At 52.5% G+C, this 21,676-nt stretch overlaps 1 protein-coding gene across 2 annotated transcripts in view; it reads left to right on the forward strand.

Moving 5' to 3' along the window:
• The window catches only part of CDH22 (cadherin 22), a 58,707-nt gene that overhangs the window by 11,757 nt on the left and 25,274 nt on the right, over positions 1-21,676 (forward strand). For both annotated transcript variants that reach the window (XM_048962525.1, XM_048962526.1), the window contains exons 2-4: positions 8,998-9,959; positions 15,111-15,405; positions 19,049-19,168. In XM_048962525.1, coding sequence (XP_048818482.1) covers positions 9,735-9,959; positions 15,111-15,405; positions 19,049-19,168 — 640 coding nt within the window. In that variant the 5' untranslated portion in view covers positions 8,998-9,734. The remainder of the gene's footprint in view (positions 1-8,997; positions 9,960-15,110; positions 15,406-19,048; positions 19,169-21,676) is intronic.

Here is a 21,676-nt window from a genome sequence, read left to right on the forward strand (position 1 = left end):
TCTCGAAACGGCACCGTTTTGGATTGAGGGGAGACTTCCCTGCTGGTGCCGTGTGTGCTGGAAGGAGGTGACGTGCATCCTACCATAGGACAGAGAGGTTTCCAGGGACAAAATTGCTAAGAGCATCGAAGAGAATCATGGAATGGTTTGAGTTGGAATGGACCCTAAAAGGCCGTGTAATCTATCCCCAGGCAGTGCGCAGGGACACCTGCAGCTCCTTCAGTGCTCAGAGCCCCCCAGCCTGACGTGAGTGCCTGCAGGGATGGGAGACCCAACTCATCTCTGTGCCACGGCCTCACTGCCCTTATTGTGGGGAAAAAAAGAAAAAAATGCATGGGAAAGAAGAGTTGGCAGCAGCAAGACCTTCCCAAGGATGTCGTGTTTCTGCCATAGCATTTATTTAACCTGAGGACTAAATCTGCCCTTGAACCCTGGGCAATAAACAGAAGGAGTCCTTCTGGCTCAGTAATGCCCACGTGTCGTTTCTGTAGGAATTTGGGCAACTTGCAGGGGAGGTAGGGAGTCGCAGGTAAGAAAGCTGTGAACATCTTCTGTTTAACCACACGATATTGAGTGATAAATAATTCACACATCTGCCAAACATTTGATTAAAAGTACCCAATTCCCTCCACATTTGTCAAAGTCTAAGAATTCCGTTTTGTGTCTTTTATTTTAATCTGTCCTTTAATTCCTATCCAGGTGCCCACTTGTCAGGGCTGTCAGCCTTGATTCCTCTCACCCTGCACTGGGCAGCCCAGTGCTGGGGCTGTTCCTTTCTTCTCTCTGCTGGTTTGCAGGGCATGGAGGGGCAGTGGGCAGGGAGGTGCTGGGTTAATGCCCAGTGCTACAGGTAGGAACAGCAATGTCACCCTGTTTGCCTTCCCATCTACAGACAAGCATCTCCTTCATGTACTCTCTCGGCTTCACCTCTGCGTTAAGGCCAATTTGACACCGCCTTTCAGTCGCAGTTTGGCCGGTCCCTTGGCTCAGTCCAACCCTTCAGAAGTTCCTGATTGGGATAATCTCCTCTCCTTTATGGATTTTGCTACCTACGTGGGCCCCCTTGGCACTTTCTGGCAAGTCATGATTGAATTCACTGCTTGTTTTTTTTCCCTTTCTTTGTCAGATTTGTCAGATCTTTGTCAGATTTGGACTTGTGGCAATGGGATGTGTCTTTTTCGGGTTTTTTCTTTCATTGTGTTTGCCTCCCATCTGCTGCTGAGAGCTGATTCTTCTGCTCCTCAGCCTTTGGGGACCTGCAATGGGAGAAGAGGGAACAGCCTCAAGTTGTGCCAGGGGAGGTGAGGGTTGGATGTCAGGAAGAGTTTCTTCTCAAAAGAGCAGTGATGCATTGGACGGGCTGCCCAGGGAGCAGTGGGATCACCATCCCTGGGGTATTTAAGGAAAAGGTGGATGTGAGACTGAGGGATATGGATAGTGGACAGCACTGGTGGTAGGTGGATGGTTGGACTTGGCGGCCTTAGAGGTCTTTTCTAACCTTAATGGTTCTGTGATTCTCCCTCTGCCAAAGCAGTTGGTGGGTCCTAGGGATGGTTTGCCTATGTGAGGGGAAGACTAGCCATGCCCTGCCCTGAGTGCACCAGTGCCTCGTTCTGCTTTTTTGTTAGCACTTCAGGCAATTGGTCAGATCCACAGGAAGGAGCAACCAGGGGCTATCAGCTGTGTCCAACAGCGCAGGCGCTTGCAGGAGCTGTGCTGAACAGGGAGAACAAGTCTGGATACGCACAGCAATCCTCACTGGAGCCGTGGTTTCTCCTGTCCGACCCTTGGCAGTCAGTGCAGGGATGTCTGTGCTCAGCTGGGACAGCAGTTTGTGCAGGAGGTGCCTTGTTTGCCCAGCTGGGCAGTGCTGCTGCTGACTGCTCGCCTGCAGGGCGCTGGGGGGGGCACAGTGCAGCCAGCTGTGCTGCAGGCACAGAGCCTCTCTCCATGCTTTCCTCTCCCCCTGGCTTGGAGTCGGTTCCTCTCAGACGTGGGCAGAGATTGTGTATGTAGTCAGGGCTGCGGGATGCTGCCTTTGCTTTCACCTCCTCTGAGTTTGTTTTTAAAGGCAAATTAAAAGTATTGTATTCACGTAGACAAGGCATGAAAATTCCGTTTTGGAAAAGAATTGCTGCAGAGCGAAACCGTTATGGCTGTAAAACTCTCTTCCCTAAGGCGGACTTTGAGATTTTCTTTGCAATTAAAATTTCTTTGAAACTTGGACCAAAGATGATTTGGAGGAAAAGAAAAATAGAAAAAATAAATCCAGAACTTTGAAAGTACGTCCTTCCAAACACTGCTTGTGTGAGTGCTTTAAGAAATAACTGTTCCTCCCAGTGTGTCTGATAGCAGAAAGTGGCTGAGCATGAGAAGCCAAGAGGTTGTGAATAGCTCCTGCTCTGACAGTTGCTGCACTCTTTTATTGGAATTTCTCAAGGCAGCATCAAAGGGGACAATAATTAAACTGAACTTAAAAAGGAGGGAGAAAATGGATGCTTAGTCACCCGGTCCCAAGCATTGTTGAAGTAGAACCTCCTTTGGAAAAACAGCTTTACCTGAACTGTGTGTGTGCAGATTCACCTGAGAAGAAAAGAAAAGCAGAGGCTTGGGGCAGAAGATGTGCAGAAAGGCTTCTTGTCATCCAGCGTTGCTTTGCACAGTCCTGCCTTTGGGATCAGTTCATCTGCTTTACAAAGGCCTTTCACTGCGTAAGTGAAAAGGCTCCTATGGTTTTGAATCCCTTGGCCACTTATCTCCGGCATTTTTACGCACATTTATGCTGTGTGCCACCCAGATCAATATCTCCAACCTTTTCTCTATTACTTGATTGGTAAAATGCATTGAGATTCTGGAAGGGGCACCAGATTAGAGTGTGCCTCATGCATGAATGTATTCCAGCGGAAGGATGCTATGGGGCATTCCTGAGCTTGCAGTTCTAGCAGCCTCTCTAGCCTGTGGTTGCTTTCTGTGACACCACATCATTCAGGTATATAATCTCCAGCTTTGTTTCACCGGAATGCTTAAATGGACCTTGAATGGGATCTGATGTGGAATGGGGACTTGCAGTACAGTGATTATGACCATGGCCACTCTCAGCGTGGTTTGGCATCCCCCACCTTTGCTCGTATCTGTGATGATGCTCCTCATGGACTTTGCACTGCCAGTAATATATTCCAGCCAAAGACACTTGCTCGTTGTGGCATTGGTGCTGTAGTGGTATGGAGGGAATGGTGGTCGCCGTTGTGCTCAGCGTGCAGAGCGCTCGCTCCACATAGGGCTGAAGCTGATGGGTGCCCTGGCTGTGCTGTTGTCCAGCCCACAGAGATGCTCTTAAAATGCTTCTTGGAATCCTGGAAGGAACCATAGGAAGATGTCGGCATGTCGGTGGGTGCTTGGGCCTGGCACATTTGTTATGGTTGGTGTGGCACTGAGGTGGATTGTTAGAGGCAGTGTGCGAGATGCTGGTATATGGGAGGTTCTTGCCTTCTGGCCTGCTCTGGAGTTGGCAATATCTCATACATGGTGAGGCTGCCTCCTCCCTCTTCTCTGGATTTTGAGAAATTCATAAAAAAGAAAAAAAAAAAAAAGAAAAAAAAAACCAACCCAAACACTATTTGCCTCATTTTGTCTTACAATATCCAGTAGAGAAAGTGAGCTCCAGAGAGCCTGAGTTCATATCTTAGCCCTAGGCCTGGAGATTATGAACCTTCTTAAAGCTTTGCAGCAAGCTTACCGCACTTGTGTTGCTTCCATATTCCAGACAGCAGTGCTAGCTGGTTCTGTGTCCCAGGAAGGGCAGTGTTAAGGGGCTTTGTATCCTGTGTAACAGGAGGAGCTGTGGTTACTTGGCATGTGCAGAGCTGCAGGCAGTATGAGGCAAGAATTTGCTGGTAAATAACTGCAGACTTTTTGCTGCTCCATCTCCCAGAGAAGTCTGGCTGGACCAGCATGCTGCCTGCTTGTGCTCAGGGATGCTGCCTTGCTCTGAGCTGGCACAAGTGTGGTCCCCAGAGCTGCTGTGCTCCTGCTTGCACGTGGCCTCAGCTATTCCCTTGTGACTGAAGCAGCTGGTGAGTGTAGGTGGTGCTGGGCCCCGTGCTGGGCTCCCGTTCTCTGTTGTCATTTCTGCATGCAAGAGATGGCAGAGCTGTCCCACCCAGCTCTTGGGTAAGGGCACGTTTGGGCAGAGAGCGGAGAGCTCTGCATGTTGCTGGAGCTTTGCCCGTTGTTTGGAGAGGACCTCCAGCCGTGCTCTACTGCTGCTGCAGTGCTGCTGCATGTCTGGCTGTGCACTGGGAGCCCTGCAGGAGCCTTTGTCTCTGCTGTCCTGAGCTGTATCCAGGGGCTGCAGATCTGCCTGCCAGGAGCAGCACTGTGAGCTGTGTCTGAGCTTTGCATCCATATGCAGCCACCTCTTGGTGCACCTTCCAATGCTCTTCTCTCCACCTTCCCTGTGTGGCAGCTATGTGTTGCCAAAGTTAATAAAGCCCCAGGGGCTGGGGCTGAGCTGAGCTTGTTGACTGGCTGCCTCTTGCTGAAGCTGCTGCTGTCTCATGTCCTCTGGGCTGTGGAGAGACAAAGAATGCCCAGGCTGCAGAGAGCTCCTTCCCTGTGCCTGGCAGCTCTGCTTTCCAAGGGTGGCACAGCAGTGTCTGCCCATGCAGTGGAGCTGCAGCCATGGGCACAGCAGGTGCAGTGCTGGTGCGGTGGGTGATGCTCTGCCACATGGGGTGAGGAGCAGAGTGCTGCTGGGTATGCATCGCTCTGGCAGCGAGCTGGGGGAAGGGAGGCTTTCCTGCCTTGTTGCATCCTTTGTAGCTGATGGTCAACTCCGTGTTTTCTGCTGATCATAAAGGCTCATCTCGGGAGCAGTTCTGGTGTGCAGTCCTTCTGACGTGGTTGTGGGCAAAGGCAGTGCTTGGAGCTCCCTGTGTGTTTACCTGGTGCTAGCCGGGTCAGCATGCTCTGCACTGGCGTGGCACTGCTCCCCGGCTGCAGGGCTGTGATGGAGCAAGCAGTGCTGCCTCCGCCTGTTGTTGTCTGCCCATGCCTTCCCCCTCTCCTGCCTGCTTTCCCTTGCACCAGGCTGCATTTGTAAAATGAAATAAATATTGACACGGACGGGATGCTATTCAATTTGTCCTGATCACTGGGCTGCGGTGAGTCCTGACAGAGCAGAGTGTAAAACATAAGCTCAGGATGTAATTTCTACTGTCAACATGATGTACAGTACGGCTGTGCCAAATATACACCGACAAACGGTGCAAGCTCTTGCAGGGAGGAGAAGGGGAGCTGTGCTGATATTTGGGAAGTGGGGATGATGGAGCAGCAGTAGGAGAGGGGGCACGTTGGGGTGGTGTGAGAGCTTGCCTGTCAGAACAGGACCTGGGCACACAGCCACGTGAGTGCGTGCATGCTGTGCAGCTGCAGGCTGCTCGGGGTGCTGTGCTGGGACTGAGTGGTTGCAGAAAGTAGCAGCTCCCACTTTGCTGTTTGTGGCAGGAAGGAGTGGCACCTCCAGCTTTGTGGCTGGATGCTCATCAGTGATGCGGGGAAATAAATGCTGTGCTGGTCATGGTCCCTGTGCATGGGACCTTCTGTGTTGCTGTGGGGTACCTCAAATTCTGCTGTGGAACAGACATGAGCATGGGACAAGGGATGGCACACCTTCCTTACAAGCACAGACTGAGAGCTGGGGCTGTGCAGCCTGGAGGGAAGAGGGCTGTAGGGAGAGCTGAGAGCAGCCTGTAGGTATCTATAGAGGCTATGAGGGAGGGGACAGACTCTTGAGCAGGGCCTGAGAGAAATGGTTTCAAACTGAAAGAGGCAACCTTTGGATATAAGGAAGAAGATTTTTACAGTGAGGGCTGTGAGGCAGTGGAACAGGTCCAGAGATGAGATGGATGCCCTGTCCCTGCACGCACTCAGGCTGGAGGGATGTTCCTGATAACTGCAGGGGGTCGGACCAGATGCCCTTTAAGGGTTCTTTTCAACTCAACCCATTCTATGACTCTGTAACGTGGGGCTCTCAGATACTTTGCCCCTGGAAGAGCTCTGTGGAGTGATAGCCAGAAGGAAAAATGTGCACTGACACAATGCTGGCCCTAGGCATGGCCTGGAGCTGTGAGAGAAGAGGAACAGATGAAAATTTTTGGGTAGAATGCAAAAATCTTGTCTGTGGCAATGAACCTTACCAGAGATATGTCTCTGGGTATGTATTCTTAGGTGGCTCTGGGTACCAAGATCATAGGATCACGGAATGGCTTGGGTTGAATAGGACCTTGAAGATCACACAGTTTCAATCCCTGCCGTGAGCTTGTTGCCCCCCACCACATCAGGCTGCCCAGGACCCCATCCAACCTGGCCTTGAATGCTCCAGGGATGGGGCATTCCATCTAGGGCTTCTCTGGGAAGCTGTGCCAGTGCCTCCCTGCCCTAAGGTCTGGAGCTCGCAGTAGGATGAATAGAATCTGGGATCTGAGTGTCTGGGAGGTGCATTGGGACTGGGACGTGCTCTGCCACCACGCACAGCCTGCGGATCGCTCAGCCGAATGGAGCTGAACTTTGTCAGTGTGAGGTAGCCAGTAGCAAATCACGTTAGTTCAGGCATAGATGTAAGACGAGAATTCTGTTAAATGTAAAACACAGCATAATGGCCGGGACTCAGAGCACAGTGTTGTGGTTCCCACAGCAACGGCAGCCCAGCCCATGCGTGCCCAGCAGGACTCTCCCTGCCGTGCCAGAGCTGCTCTATGGAGTGCTCAGATGCAACAGGGCTGAGCAAGTTGCCTTGGGAACTGTGGGCCAGCTCTGCTGGAGCCATGCTGGCCCACTGCAGCATCTCCTACCCTTGCATAATTTGCCTTGCTACAGTACGTGCATTTAGCTTGTTCTTTTACTGCTTTGTGGATGCTGTTTTGGATTTAGTGGCTGAGGAGCTCTTCAGAACTGTTATGTCTGTAGTGCTGTTGCTGCCTAGTAAGGCTTCTGCAGGGCATTATGAATCCAGTGCAGCCTGGATGGCCTCAGGGCGCAGGGGGAGATGGCTGCAGCTGGGGATGGCCTCTACCTAATGCTCTGCTTATGTGGCAGTCCTTGAGAACACGTACATACACAGTTCTGCTCCTAGCAGCAATGTTGATCAGGTACAATCCATTAGTAGGAGGATTCTGAGCACATCTGGAGGCATTACCTGGGGAGTAGCAAGAGCAGAGATGCTGGATTGGGTGTTCTTCCCATGCATATTGCATGTACCGGGTGCTGACCCAAAGCTCTCACTCTGGCACAACTTCAGTCTGCTGACATCTCTCACTGTCAGGGGAACTCACTCAAAAATAACTACAGATTTCCCAGATATGAGAAATTGGAGAGACGCTGTTTGTGGCAGTGAAGCTCTGTGTCTTGTTATTTGTATCTTCTCTGTATCCACGCAGGAATGATAAAAACAGATTTGTACGCATCCTGTTACTTGGTGAATCTCTGCTCTTGAAGCCTGCTGCAGGTGAGGCAGCTCCTTCACATCTGTGTTTGGCCCACGAAGGGAGCAGTCGCTTTATGCTGCCAGACTCGTAACAGTGGGAGGGAACGAGTCAGCCCATCACCCATCCACAGATCATCCTACTCCTCTAGATGCAGTCTGCCTTGTAAAATGCTTCGTGATGTTTGTTTATAGGGATTCCTGCCCTTTACGTTGGCAGGAATAACCTGTCCTCGTGGGGCAACGGCTGCGAGAGGGAGCTTTGCCATCACTGGCAACCTCACGGGGCCACTGTGAATATGTCTGAATAACAAACAGCCTGGCAGGAATGTTAGCGCTTCTGCACCATGGCTCCTAACAAAAAAATGCACTGGGGACTCTGTGCTTCTTGGAGCATGAAGTGCACAGGGCTTGCACGTGTGAGAGCTGATATGTGCATGTGTGCGTGGAGTGTGGCATGTGTACGTTGAGGGGAACCTGGCACGTGTAGACCCAAATGAGGCACAAATATGGATAGAAAGGAGCGATGGCGTGAGGACTCTTAGCTGTGTGCATGAAATATGAGTGAGCCCTTGTATGCAAATGTGTTTGTATACATTGCCTGACGTGCTGTGCACAAACCAGGAGTAGGCAGCTCTGAATGATGCTTGGCATTCCTCGGGTCAGCAGCCCTGTGCTTCTCAGTGTTTGTCTGGACAGGGAACTGCGGAACTGACAGTTCTTGGATGCTGTAGGGAACCGACTTGCATCGTAGGTGCAGTCACAGGAGGGAAATGGCAAGGGCAAGGAAGGGCTATGGGGATATTTGCTGGCTGCCCATTCTCTGTGCTGCTGGGGCTGTTTGGTGTCCTGCAGGGGGCTGTGCAGGGCATGGTCCATGCAGCTGCTCAATGCCCATCACTGGGAAGCAGATAGCTATACCTGGTGCCTCACACGTGTGATCCAGGACTGACCCCCCCCTTTCTGTCCATCTACTTTCCCTCTGCTATTCAGAGTAACAGATGGCAAGAGATTAACTCCTCCAACCAGTGAAGATGAGCATGTTTTGTGCCTGGTGGGTGTTGTGGAGCTCTGGTGGAAGCTCAGGGTGTTGGTGGAGGGAGGTATGGGTGCTGCATGCCTATCCTTCACCCTTATTGAATTCCCTGTCACTGAATGCTCTCATGTTTTCATCCTCACCACCTTATGAGTGGCTTGAAGCTTACTCCAGAGGCCTTTCTATTAAAAAAAAAAAAAAAATTTGCTTTAAAGTCATCCAGGTGATGAGCCCTTGAATAGCTGCTTTTCTCCAAGCTCATTGGCAGAGAAGTGAGGCACCGGGAACACGGGACTGGTGGCAGGGGCTGGAGAGCCAGCAGCTCCTGCTGAGAGAGCTCTGCCAGCCTCCCTCCTGCAGGACCAGTGGGGCCGGGCACTGCAGTGGGGCACCCCAAGGCAGGGTGGGGGGGGAGGTACAGGGGCAACGGGAAGCACGGAGCCCCGCTCTTGCATCAGCACTGACACTTGGCCTTTTCCAGGCTCCCAGGAATGCTGCTGGCTGCCCTACACCTCTCTGTGTGAGCCAGCAGAGGATGGAAGCGACTGGCATCAGCTGGGCCAAGGATCCTTCGTCAGGTGCTGGGATATCACCCCCCTGAAGACGGGATTTACAAATGGGCTCATGAGCAGAGCGTGCAACTCGGGCCCCTGTGCTGCTGGACCCCTCGTGCAGTGCTGTAGGGCCACCGTGGGACAAGCAAAGGCTGCCTGCAGCACCTGGTCCACTTAACTCATCTGTGAACCTTTCCATGGAGAAGCTGTGCTGTGCTCCCTGCGGATGCTGGCCTGGGGCAGCGGTGTTCTGTGTGTGGCCGTGGAGCTGTCTGCCTGTGGGGTGGGCACTGAGCTGTGTGTGACCTCACTCCCAGGCACGGCTGCTGCAGCTGATCCTGGAGCCCTGCAACCCTGTCCCCAAGAGCAAATGCCAGCTGCCAGACTCTTCTCAGGAGATGCAGGAGCAGCCTGCAAGGCACCAGCGCTGACTGCTCTTGAATCAGCAGCAGGAGGAGGCCCGGGGCTCCTGTAGTTGCAGACAAGACTGCATCCAGCTGGAACAGGAGGCGTCCAGCTGCAGGATGTGGCATGCTGCAGGGATGGGGACACTGCAGTGACCAGTGAATCCCACGCTGCCAATGTTGACTTTACTCCTACTCTCCCCATAAGGATGCCAATTGCCTGTCCAAAATCTGCAGCTCATGCAGCCTCCTAGAGTGCGATGGCAAAGGGTCTGCAGGGCTGCTGCTGGACCATGCTGCTGCTGCTCTGTGCCATCCAGGAGCTGGGGGCCTGGGCCGTGCACACTGCGGCAGAGGGTCCTGACCTGGGGCAGCCGGGGGATCCCACACTGCTGGCCAGCGGGCGAGTGAAGCGTGGCTGGGTCTGGAACCAGTTCTTTGTGGTGGAGGAGTACACGGGCACAGAGCCACTGTACGTGGGGAAGGTAAGGCAACCCTGCGTCTCCCTGGGGCTGGCCGAGCCTGTGCAGAACGGGGCGTGCTGCAGCATGGCTGAGCCTGGTGAGGTGAAGGGACACTGTTAGAGCAGCAGCCAGGGGGTGGACTGGGATAGCATGAGCCTGGTTCTTTCTTGGGTGGGTTTAATGTTCTCCCATAGACCTGGGGAAGGAACGCACCCAAATCCGTATCTGTCATCTCCCTCTTTTGTGCGAAGTTCCCATGAGTGTGAGGAGGGATGCAGTGCTGGGTGTCACGAAGGCAGCAGGGAAAGCTCAGCCTCATCTCTGGGAGGGCAGGCCAGTGGGGTGAGCACCTGCTTACTCTACTCTGCCTTATCTGCATGCTGCAGTGCTGATGGAGAACCCAGGGCCTTCCTGCCCCCAGAGGCTGCTGCATACAGCATAGCCTTGACCTGCTCAGGATGGTCAATTCCCTGTCCTGTAGCTCTTTCAGCATGGGGATGGTGTGCTGGGTGCATTTCCTTGCTTCTCCCTGAGTCTCCCTGCTGGCTCTGGAAGGACTGTGCTGTTGGACCTGTGAGCTGCAGCTGTTTCCATGCTAATCATCTGAGCAGACCGGAGCTGGCAAAGTGGGTGCCCCGCTGTGGTCACGGTGTGGAAATCCTGTGGCCAGGGTGAGGTTGGTGTGGGGCTGAGGCATCTCAGGCTGACCTGCACAGTGTGGTGCAGAAGGAGCTCAGTGCAGGCATGCAGGGGCTCCGAGGGCCAGCACTGGGTGCAGAGCTCGCCAGAGGTGTGCCTGGCATGCAGGTGCTGTGTGGCACTGTGTGGGATCTGCACTGTGCCACCTCACTGACCCCAGTGCCAGAACTGCTGGGATGGGCACACACAGTGGCCCTGGCTTCCTGAAGCTGTCTGCATTGGGGTTGCTGTGCTCTGTCCTTCTCTGATAGCTCTGCTGTAGGGTGTCCCGTGGCTCCCAGGTGCTGGAAGGATGTCATCTGTGTACTAATGAAAGAGCAGCGCTGGCTGCTGGGCCCAGCCCAGGGGAGAGCTGCTCCTATGGGGGCACGGACTCTCCCCAAAAGGAAAACACCCAAGCAAGAGCCCATGCAGCAGGGCTGTGTGATGGCTTCGGCTGTCTGGTTATGAGTCTGGAGGAGGCTCGAAAATGGGCTTTTTGGCTGGAGGCCAGGTGGAATTTCAGCCATGATTTGTGTCCATTTCAGCAGACACTCGAAAGCCGCACTCCTCCGCCGCGACGCTCGATGCGGTTACAGTTAATTCACAGCTCCCCTGGGAGGTGACTCGAAGCATCAGGCCCTGTCAAACTCCAGAGGTAGCCTAGCAACAGCCTCATCTCCAAAATGAACCCGGGAACCTAAAACTAACCCATTTTACAGCCTCTTTCACATCATTCAATGCATCACCCACCCTGCTTAGAACAAGCAGCCGAGCTGTGCTGAAAACAATTCCCTTTTTGGTGATGCTCCCTGGGGCTGAAGGCAGCCAGAACCCACGGATGGGAGACACTGATGCCAGGTGGGGAGGCAGTGCTGGGAGCTCACAGTGCCCATGGGATGCGCCCTCCATGGATGCTCCTCGCACACCTCGTGTGCTCTTCCAAAGGCTGATACCGTTTCCCTGAAATCTGGGTTCTCCAGCTAATCCTTCCTCTGAACTGTAATTTCCCCTGAGGCCGCTGTCAGTTTGATGTGGATTTCTTTGTTTTATTTTTTTTTTTTTAAATAGAATTATGGGTCAGCAGTAGTTACAAACTTCTGCATGTGGACAGATCTATTTTAGATAGAGGGGAGGATTAAAGGGGAAAAAGAGCAGATTTAATTAAGTTGCTAATATTTAAAGAAAATTGATGAACTCAGGCTTTATGAGTTGGAGCAAACAAAGTGTGCCTTTATTACGGGCTAGTTTTTATTTGATTTTCTTTCTTTTCCAGCCCCAGAGTCATTTTTTATTTGTGTATCTGTGCTTTCTGTTTAATCGCTTTTAATAAGGAATGTGCACCTCTGTTCACATTTAATTTCGATTTAATTATTAGCAAGTAATTAATGGCTCTGTGAAATTCCTGGGTTCAGCTCTTTGGGACGAGGGAACTGTTTTCCCATAGAACAAATGGGTGCAATTGGACCCGTGGGTGTGCTGGTGGCTGTGGCACTGCTGTCCCTGCAGTGAGCACAGGGGGGTCCCTTGGAGGGGTCCCATGGCACACAGCACAGCCCACAGCTCCCAGGAAAGGTGCAGCAATGCTGTGGGAGCGCCCTGGGATCCGCTCTGCAGCATTCCCCCTGATGTCTGCAGTCAGTTTTCCAGCCCTCCCCCATTAGTTGTTGTTTAGCCAAGCAGCACAGATTTAGGTCTTTTAATCTTCCCTTGTAAATCAATCTGTACGGCCCCTTGAGCCCAAGCTCCATTTTTCTTCCTTGCTCTCCAGTTTGCGGGGATGCTGGTGTCTGCTCCGAGCAGTCGGCGGTGAGCAAATATGTAAAGAGGATGTGCTGGGAGCTCAGCGTGGTGCTGGGTGGTTGATCTCTGCCCTAATTATTAATCACCAGCCTGGTGTTCAGCAGGAAAGCGCAGCTTTCTGCTACCTGTGCTGAGCAGAACAGGTGCAACTTTGTCAGAAAAGCTCAGTTGCTGACGGGGTAATCATGAACTTCAGGGATATTAATAACATGGTGGGGCTGGTGAGCGCCCCCCAATCGGAGGGGTGTGTGGGTTTCTAGGGCAGGGTGCTCTGCACACCATCCCCTAGGGTGCTCTGATCCCCGTGGGACTGTGATTGGATGGCGTGGGGCTCCCACTGGTGCTGTGGGACCCCCATTGGCACTGGAAGACCCCAGTTGATGCTGTGGGACCCCCATTAGCACTGGAAGACCCCTGTTGATGCTGTGGGACCTCCATTGGCACTGGAAGACCCCAGTTGATGCTGTGGGACCCCCGTTAGCACTGGAAGACCCCTATTGGTACTGTGGGACCCCCATTAGCACTGGAAGACCCCTATTGATGCTGTGGGACCTCCATTAGCACTGGAAGACCCCTATTGGTACTGTGGGACCCCCATTAGCACTGGAAGACCCCTGTTGATGCTGTGGGACTTCCATTGGCACTGGAAGACCCTTATTGATGCTGTGGGACCCCCATTAGCACTGGAAGACCCCTGTTGATGCTGTGGGACTTCCATTGGCACTGGAAGACCCTTATTGATGCTGTGGGACCCCCGTTAGCACTGGAAGACCCTTATTGATGCTGTGGGACCCCCATTAGCACTGGAAGACCCCTGTTGATGCTGTGGGACTTCCATTGGCACTGGAAGACCCCTATTAATGCTGTGGGACTTCCATTGGCACTGAAAGACCCTTATTGATGCTGTGGGACTTCCATTAGCACTGGAAGACCCCTATTGATGCTGTGGGACTTCCATTGGCACTGGAAGACCCTTATTGATGCTGTGGGACCCCCGTTAGCACTGGAAGACCCCTGTTGATGCTGTGGGACTTCCATTGGCACTGGAAGACCCTTATGGATGCTGTGGGACCCCCGTTAGCACTGGAAGACCCCTATTGGTACTGTGGGACCTCCATTGACACTGGAAGACCCTTATTGATGCTGTGGGACTTCCATTGGCACTGAAAGACCCCTATTGATGCTGTGGGACTTCCATTGGCACTGAAAGACCCTTATTGATGCTGTGGGACTTCCATTAGCACTGGAAGACCCCTATTGATGCTGTGGGACTTCCATTAGCACTGGAAGACCCCTATTGATGCTGTGGGACCCCCATTGGCACTGAAAGACCCTTATTGATGCTGTGGACCTCCATTAGCACTGGAAGACCCCTATTGGTGCTGTGGGACCCCCATTGGCACTGGAAGACCCTTATTGATGCTGTAGGACCCCCATTAGCACTGGAAGACCCCTATTGGTACTGTGGGTCCCCTATTGGTATTGTCAAACCCCCACTGGCACTGGACGACCCCTATTGGCACTGTGGGACCCCCAGTGGCACTGCAGAGCTCACAGCCATGCTCTAAGTGAAAGTCTGAGTGCTGGGGGGGGCTGGGAAGCTGCTTCAGATGGGAAGTAATATGGTAATGTATGAGATGCATTGATTTGTCCGAAGTGCAGGCACCTCACTCATGAAATAAATATATAAACTGTATCTAACAAGACAAATATAATGAAGGCATCATATAAAAAAAGAGGGAAAGAAAAGAAAAAAGAGGCAGCTCCGGTATAAATTCTTGCTGGTAGAGCTGTGTGTCTGAAAGGTGGATTATAGAACTGCAGTTTGGAAGATTGAATGGCCCATAAACATTTTCATATTTCATTAGCCGATTAATGGACAGCTTTTTTTCTTCTTTTTTTTTTTTCCTTTTTTTTGAGTTGGTGGGAGAACTTTGCTGATTCTAAGCAGAAATTGCAGGGAGCAAATGAAGACAGCTGATGAAACCTTGCGGGTCCCTGTCCTGTTATGGATTGTCCCAATTAACGCCCGTTCTGCTCTCTGTCAAGATGCATTCTGCCTGTCCAGTTACTGTTAATAGATTTCTCATAAGTGGCTAGATTGTAAAAACCTCATAACTCAGCTTAATGCCACCAATAAAATTATCTCTGGACGTCTGGCCTGGATTCCAGTCAGCTCCCGGTCCAGGAGGAGCTTCTGTTTACCCTTTCTTTTCCTAATTTCAAACGTTGTCTTAATTAGAAAATGAAACGGAGACTGGCTACAAAAAGCACCTTCCCCAGGGTCTGTTTTTCATTCAGCACAGCCCGTCTCGCCTCATTTCACTGCAGGCTTTGCCCAGGAGCGATGTCTGGCAGCGTCAGCTCTGCCATGGGCTCCATAACGCCAACCTGAGCTGCATTCCTACCCCGTTTGCTGCACAGCCTGGGAGAAACGGCCCCGCGTTGGATCTTGGGTCCTTGCAATGGGGTAACCTCTTTTTAGGGGGCTGTTGGTGAGTTGTCCTTCCCATACATCTCCTGGCCTCACTGTGGCGAGATCCGCAGCTTGGTTTGTCGTGTGAGTGGGTACTGGCAGCGTTTGGGAGCTGCCAAGCTCAGAGTGGCAAAGGCAGAGCTGATGGTTCTGTGTGTCGTGCCCTCCTATGTGCAGCATCCCCTGCTGCTCCTACCTCTGCTCTTTCCTGGCAGATCCATTCGGACTCGGATGAGGGGGACGGCTCCATCAAGTACACCATCTCCGGGGAGGGCGCAGGGACCATCTTCCTCATCGACGAGATCACAGGTGACATCCACGCCACCGAACGCCTGGACCGGGAGCAGAAAACCTTCTACACACTGCGGGCTCAGGCCCGGGACAGGCAGACTGACCAGCTGCTGGAACCCGAGTCTGAGTTCATCATCAAAGTGCAGGACATCAACGACAGCGAGCCACGCTTCCTGGAGGGGCCCTACATCGGCAGCGTGGCTGAGCTGTCCCCCATTGGTAGGTGTCCTGGTGGGTGAGAAGCTTCCATCTCTGCCACTAAACCTTGAGCCTGCCGTACCCCACAAACCAGGCTATAAATCATAGGGATTCCCACTGAGAGCGGAGCTGAGGAGCCGAGAGGGATAAATAAATAAGGTAGCTTAAGGAAAAACAAGTGAATAAATCCTCTGAGCTGATTGCCAGCCCGTGGCTGTGTGCTCAGCCCCAGCCCTAAGCTGTGCCCTGGGGATGGGTCAGGGAGGTGCCAGATGCCCGCTGTGCCTCAGCCCTGGCTTTGTTCAGCCCTCAGCTCCCACGTGCTGTGGGTAGGGGTAGGAATGAGCCCTTATGTGCCAAGAAGCCTGTGGCTACCTGTGCTCTGGATTAACCCAAGCACTGTCTGTCCCCCTGTGTCTCAGTGCCTGCTCTCGCTGTCCCCTGCTGCCCTCAAAGCCCTGTGGCTGCCTCTCCATTCCCTTCAGCATCCCTGGGCAGTGTTGCTGCACCATCTCACCCACTTTCTGGCTTCCCTGCGAGAGGCCCAGTATTGCTGAGGTCAGGAAATTCATGCCTGTAATAGAAGTGGTTTCCTCCATGCTACCTCTGGCCTGCCCCCCCTCAACACACCACTGTCAGCCTGGTGCAGTGCTGAGCTGCAGGTGGGATGTGTGCTATAAGATCCATTGCCAGGGATGGCAGCGGGCACTGAGCTGCTCTCCCCAGTGCCGGGAGAAACACAGAGAGAGGATGCAGCACTGCTTGAGCTGGGGGTGGCTGCAGATGTGCAGGAGCTGCTGCCTGAGTTCCTGTTGGTGGATGGGGAGCAGATTCTCCCAAAGTACCCCAGGCTCTCCATCCTCTTCCATTTACCTGCACTAATCCTCTCCTGCGTCAGATGGCGACCCCTTGAACTGCAGCCACATGCTCCTGGAGCAATGAAAGGCAGCATGTGGGCAGCAGAGCAGGAGGCATCCCATTCCCAAGGGGAAGAAATAAATTAATCTATTTTGCTTGAACTACTTTTAAAAAGCAAAGAATCTTCAACTCTGAGTATTAGACAAGGATCCCAATTCTTTAAAAAACGTTAACAATTATGGAGCTGCCTGATCACAGACTGATGTGAACAAGACATATCAAAGGAGACAGTTTCTATGCGAAATTGGAGATCAGAGCGAGAAAGAATCACGGTTTCACAACATGAAAGGAGGCGATTCCTGCAAATTAAAATACTCAGAAGTTAAAAGTAAAGAGAAGTGCTGTGAACGGCGTGGGATGTGCTTCCAAGCTGCATGCTCAGAGCGGGGGGAGCTGGAGCTGAGAGTTTACTGGGCTGAAGTCTGTCTGCCTGTGGCAGCCTCCAAGCCCTCTGCAGCCTGGCCAACCTGTGAGGTGGAGGGGCTCCTCCACGGCAGCCCAGCTAACAAGCAGAGATTGCTTCTCACAGCACCTTCACCTGGTGTTGCTGCAAGCTCCTCTGCTGGGCATGGAGCTTCAGAGAACACGCCTTACTGCCATTTTGGGTGTGGATGAAGGCAACCCTCCTGTAGTGGCAAAGCAGGGAAGGCTGGAAGGCTGGGCAGCTGGAATTGGTTGTGACATCAAGGTCAAAGGCTGGGGACCTGCTGGCAGTACTTGTCCATTGCTCCATTTTCCTGGATGACCAATGTCCCTGATTCAGCTGTGCTCTTCTGGGATGGGTCACTCGGGGAGCAGGGCTGCTCTCCATCTCAGGTGTGGTTTGCAGGGAGCTGCTCTTCGTTCCCCATCTCTGCCATTCTGCAACCTGAGCTGAGAAGTGAAGGGTGACCCCTTCTTGCTCTCCCGGACCCCCGTAGGGCTCGTGCTGAAGGCTGGCCACGTGGGTGGCTTTGCTCTCTCCGGTGGCAGCAATCAGCTGCAGCTCCCTGCCAGAAGCGCAGTTCCACCTCCCGGAGGTGGGTCCCTTCCTGGAGCATAAAGAGAAGTAAAACAAATACGGTCAGATCCGCTCTGTGACAGCAGGAACAGATCAAAGGACATTATTTGCATAATGAAGGAGTACTAATTGGGAGGGAAAGTCATTTGACTTCCCGGTGCCTATGAGGGAATAACAAATAATGAGGGAATTGCACAAACTCCCGCACAGGGGCTGGGAGTGCTCCACATTGGCCCCGTGCTCTGTTCCTGCACAGAGCTCAGCCCTGAGGCTGCAGCCCTTGCTGGGTGCCCACCCTGCTGCCCATCACCCCCAAAGGGCTGAGCTGAGCCGAGTCAGTCTTGAAGGAGGAGACCCAGAGCTGCAGAGAAGGTAGGATGGACCCAACCGACTGCTGGGGAACGGCAGGAGTTTCACCTTGTAACAGGAGATGCTAAAATTAGCTGTGTTCTCCCTCAGCTCCCTGGGGTCTGCTTAACAGCTGTCTGCCGCACACAGGCATGAGCCCAAATCCACACTGCCTCCTGCAAAACATCTCTGCTGCACAGAGCAGGTTGCATAGCCCAGAGCTGGCTTTTGGGCTGGGGAGCACGCAGAGCGACTGGTAGCTGGCATGGTGGTAAATGTGGATCTTTCTGTCAGAACAGCTCTTCTCCCTCGGTGCATTTTGCTTTCATTTCTCTGTGTAGCACCAAGATTAGAGATGATTTGGCTGTGCAGACAGGAACTCGGGGTCAAACTCTGGCTCCATCGCAAAGCTGGCTGAATGCAAAACTGATTACTGTGAAGAGAAATTGTTTAATCTCCACACTAGAAGCAGAGGAAAAGACTTTGTTTAACGTGCAGCCAGAACACTTGCAGGCAGTCTGATGGGTTTTTCTTAATAGAAAATGCTCAAAATGCTCTTGTGTGCATCTGGCAGCAGCTGGGGCAGCAAGTGGGCATGTGCTGAGGATTGCACTGCCCTGGAAGCTGTGAATGGTATTGTTGGTACAGTCGGGTTTTCCCCTTCTGTAGCCTCCAGGTCGCTCAGATGGAACTGCTGCCCTCTGGCATCCGTCCAGGGTACACGGCTCTGCAGGATGAGGTGCTTCTCGTGGGGTCAGGAAACTGATATCATATGCTGTGCTGTGCCTGGAGAGCAGGGCTGGGAGCAGCATCCATGGATCTGGCCCCTCAGGAGGCTGCTGCTGGAGGTGGACCCTCATAGATCTTCTCCTTTCTCAGGGCTGTCTGTAGGTGGGATTAACAGCTTCTTTCTTATTTCTGTTGCCTTTGAGGACCTCAGCTCTTTTGTTCCTGAGGCCGTTCTCATGTCCTGGGTCCTGCTTCAGTCAAATTGAACATGATGTCAAATTAAAGCCATCTCAGGGACAGCTGGAGTGAAGCACCCAGTTTAGTGAGGCAGTGTTGGAAATCGATAACTTAATTGCAGACATTTGATGGACTTTTATCCAATTTATGGTCCTTCTGCCCTGCTACGTGTGGAGCATGACGACACGGTGCAGTGCCTGGCTCTGGACAGGCAATAGCTCTTCCTCCCCTGCAGCTGCCCTAAAATGTGAGATGACTGCTGGGAGCAAAGCTACCTGCTGATGTGGAGAGCATGCCCTGCTCTGAGGTGGCCCACAGTCCCATCCTCCTGTCACTCCGTGGGACAAAAGGGGCCGTATTTCTGGATGTCCTCTGGACACCTCCTAAGAGATCCACGTCTCTCTCCTGTTTTTGTTCTCATCCCTGCTGCAGGCACCTCTGTGATGCAGGTGATGGCCTCCGATGCCGACGACCCCACATACGGGAGCAGCGCCCGCATCGTCTACAGCGTGCTGGAGGGCGAGCAGCACTTCACCGTGGACAGCAAAACGGGTGAGCAGCACCCAGGGAGCTGCAGGGCACCTCATCCTGGGGGTGCAACGCGTGTCTGCGCTGTGAGCAGCAGGCGGAGCGTTGGGATGGGCAGCAGGGCTGGGGGGAAACTGCAGCCGCCAGACCTGCACCCCTCACCTGCACCAACTGCAGAGTGAGCAAAGCTGTGGGCACGTCAAATCTGGGGAAGGTTGAAGTGCTACCAGAGGGGCTTTACCAAAGGCCACGTTGTTATCGCCAGGGCTTTGATTAAAGGTAACACTTCAAATTAAGGAGCGGTTTATAAATGCTCTATTAATATTTAATGAAAGAACAGTGGAAGCTGCTCCATTCCTTAATAACGTATAATAGAGCCCGTTGTAAAATGCATCTCTAATAAATCCCTAGCAGATGATGCTCTGACATACTGGTTAGAGTAGACCATAACCGGGAGATGTTGGGGTATATATTCTCCTTGCCTCCCAGGAGTGTGACTCTCATTACCCTTAATGGGAACCTTGTAAGCTTTCTAAGGAGGGAAGACACTCAAATGCTAATAAGAGATATTTAAGGTACAAAGCATGCAGTAAAGTACCTTCAGTTTAATGAAAAATTGTCAAAAGACAGAGAGCACCGAGCAGCTGCAGCTTTGGTTGGAAAGCTGGGCTGCAAAGTGCCCCCACCCTATTGCTGAACCGAAGGGAACCTTGGGGAGATCTGCCCCTGGCTGCCTTCTCTCCCACATTTGCTTGGTTTTCCTTTTATTTGCGAGGAAACAACGAGCTAAATACTGAAAACTCGAGTGTGTGTGGGATCCTGCTAGTCTGAGACAGCGTTGTGTGAGTGGAGGCTGAGAACGGGGCTGCTGGAATGGAGAGGGACCACTGGGAGCAAAATGCACAAGCCGGGACGTGCAGAGGCTCAGCTCCCTGCAACAACATTAATGCTGCCGTATTAAGGCATAAAGTAAAATGCGCCCTGTGGGACTGTGGTGAGAATTAATGTCACTCCAGGAGACCAAGCTTCTGGATTCCTTGACTTTTTGTGTCTTAATTCTCAAGCTGGCTGTTCATACACTGGCTGTTTCATACACCGCCGGGGTTGATTTACGGTTCTGCTTGCGATTCATAAGAGCAAAACTGCTGACAGTCTGCAGCAGCCATCCTCAGCTCCACGGCAGTGCAGCTGTATGCCCCTCTGCCAGCAGTGCCGTGTGTGGCTGTGCTGCTGGAGGAGGCAGGGACAGGGCTGGCCGTGCTGAGCAGGCTGTGATCTCTGTGTCTGCCTTTGGCACCAGTCAGGAGCTGGAGCATCCCGCTGCTGACCCCCATCCTCCTCCCCCTCCAAACCTGGAAAGGTTTTATTGTTCCAATGGGAGTCCTGCCCTGCCCGCTATGGGTGGCCGGGCTTCTTCCCTGAGCATAAGATTTAATTATCCGTAGCAGAAGCATCACTCTTCAAAGCCACCATTGTTATTAATGGCCATAAAAAGAACCATAAAAACCTGGAATGTTACATTTCTCATAATATACGATAATGAAGAGCAATTTGTTTTCCCTGTTTGGTTTCGACCTCCCCCTCCACTTTTCCTTGCAGGTCCACACACTCCTATGCTCCCTCATGCCCTGCCTAAGCCTATGGTGCAGGCAGTGCTGCCTGGACAGCTATGGGTGATCCAGGGGACAGAGGGCAACCAGCCCACAGCAGGGGGTTGGAGCTGGGTCTTTCTATGACTCCTTCCAGCTCCAGTTCTCCTTTTCTTTGTCTTTGCCTGTACTTCATACTGAGGTTGTTGTGTGTATGGGTGTGATTTGCACACTTGGATGCAGGATGCACACTGTGTGTACGTTGCTCAGTTTGTCTCTCATTCCTGGCTGTTACCAGCGTTAGCATTCAGCAGGTGTGTTGGATTTGACAGAGCTTTCAAAGGCAGATCCTGACCTGCCAGTATACCAGCAGAGCATGCTATGCTCAGTCCTACAGCTCAGTAAGGCCTGAAATCCCGTGTCTTGTCTTGGAAGGCTTTTTGGAGGGAGATGAGCAGGACCCTGCAGGCATCTGTTCTATTTAGGCTTTGTGCTGCCTTCCCTATTCACTCTCATTGTGCCAGTAGGGTGCAGCTGATCTTCACGTGCTCTTTGTCACTCAGAGCTGCATTGCACTGCTCTGTGGCAGCAGCCACAGGGTGCCTCCTTCCTCTTGGAGGAGGCTGCAGTCATTGCACACACGGTGCTTTGCTGCTGCTGTTGGGACGTGGTCACTTCTGCTGTTACACTGGGGAGGCTGCCTCTCAGCATGCTGCAGTCTTTGCAGGGATATTGGCTGTCACAGAATGATGCTCTGGGTGACATCCCCAGCCTCGTTGTGTTTGTTGCTTCCCTAAAAGCTCAGCTTAGGAGATTGTATGTGCATCTTGTTCTTTACTGGAAATAAGAAAGCCGTTCTTAAAATCTGTCATTCTGCTGCATGCAGAGAAAAAACAGAAGGACTCTGAAGGCTAATTGGAATGCAGTCTGGCATTTCTTATTA

Source organism: Lagopus muta, chromosome 16 (assembly GCF_023343835.1).
Source record: "Lagopus muta isolate bLagMut1 chromosome 16, bLagMut1 primary, whole genome shotgun sequence".
NCBI classification, from domain to species: domain Eukaryota; kingdom Metazoa; phylum Chordata; class Aves; order Galliformes; family Phasianidae; genus Lagopus; species Lagopus muta.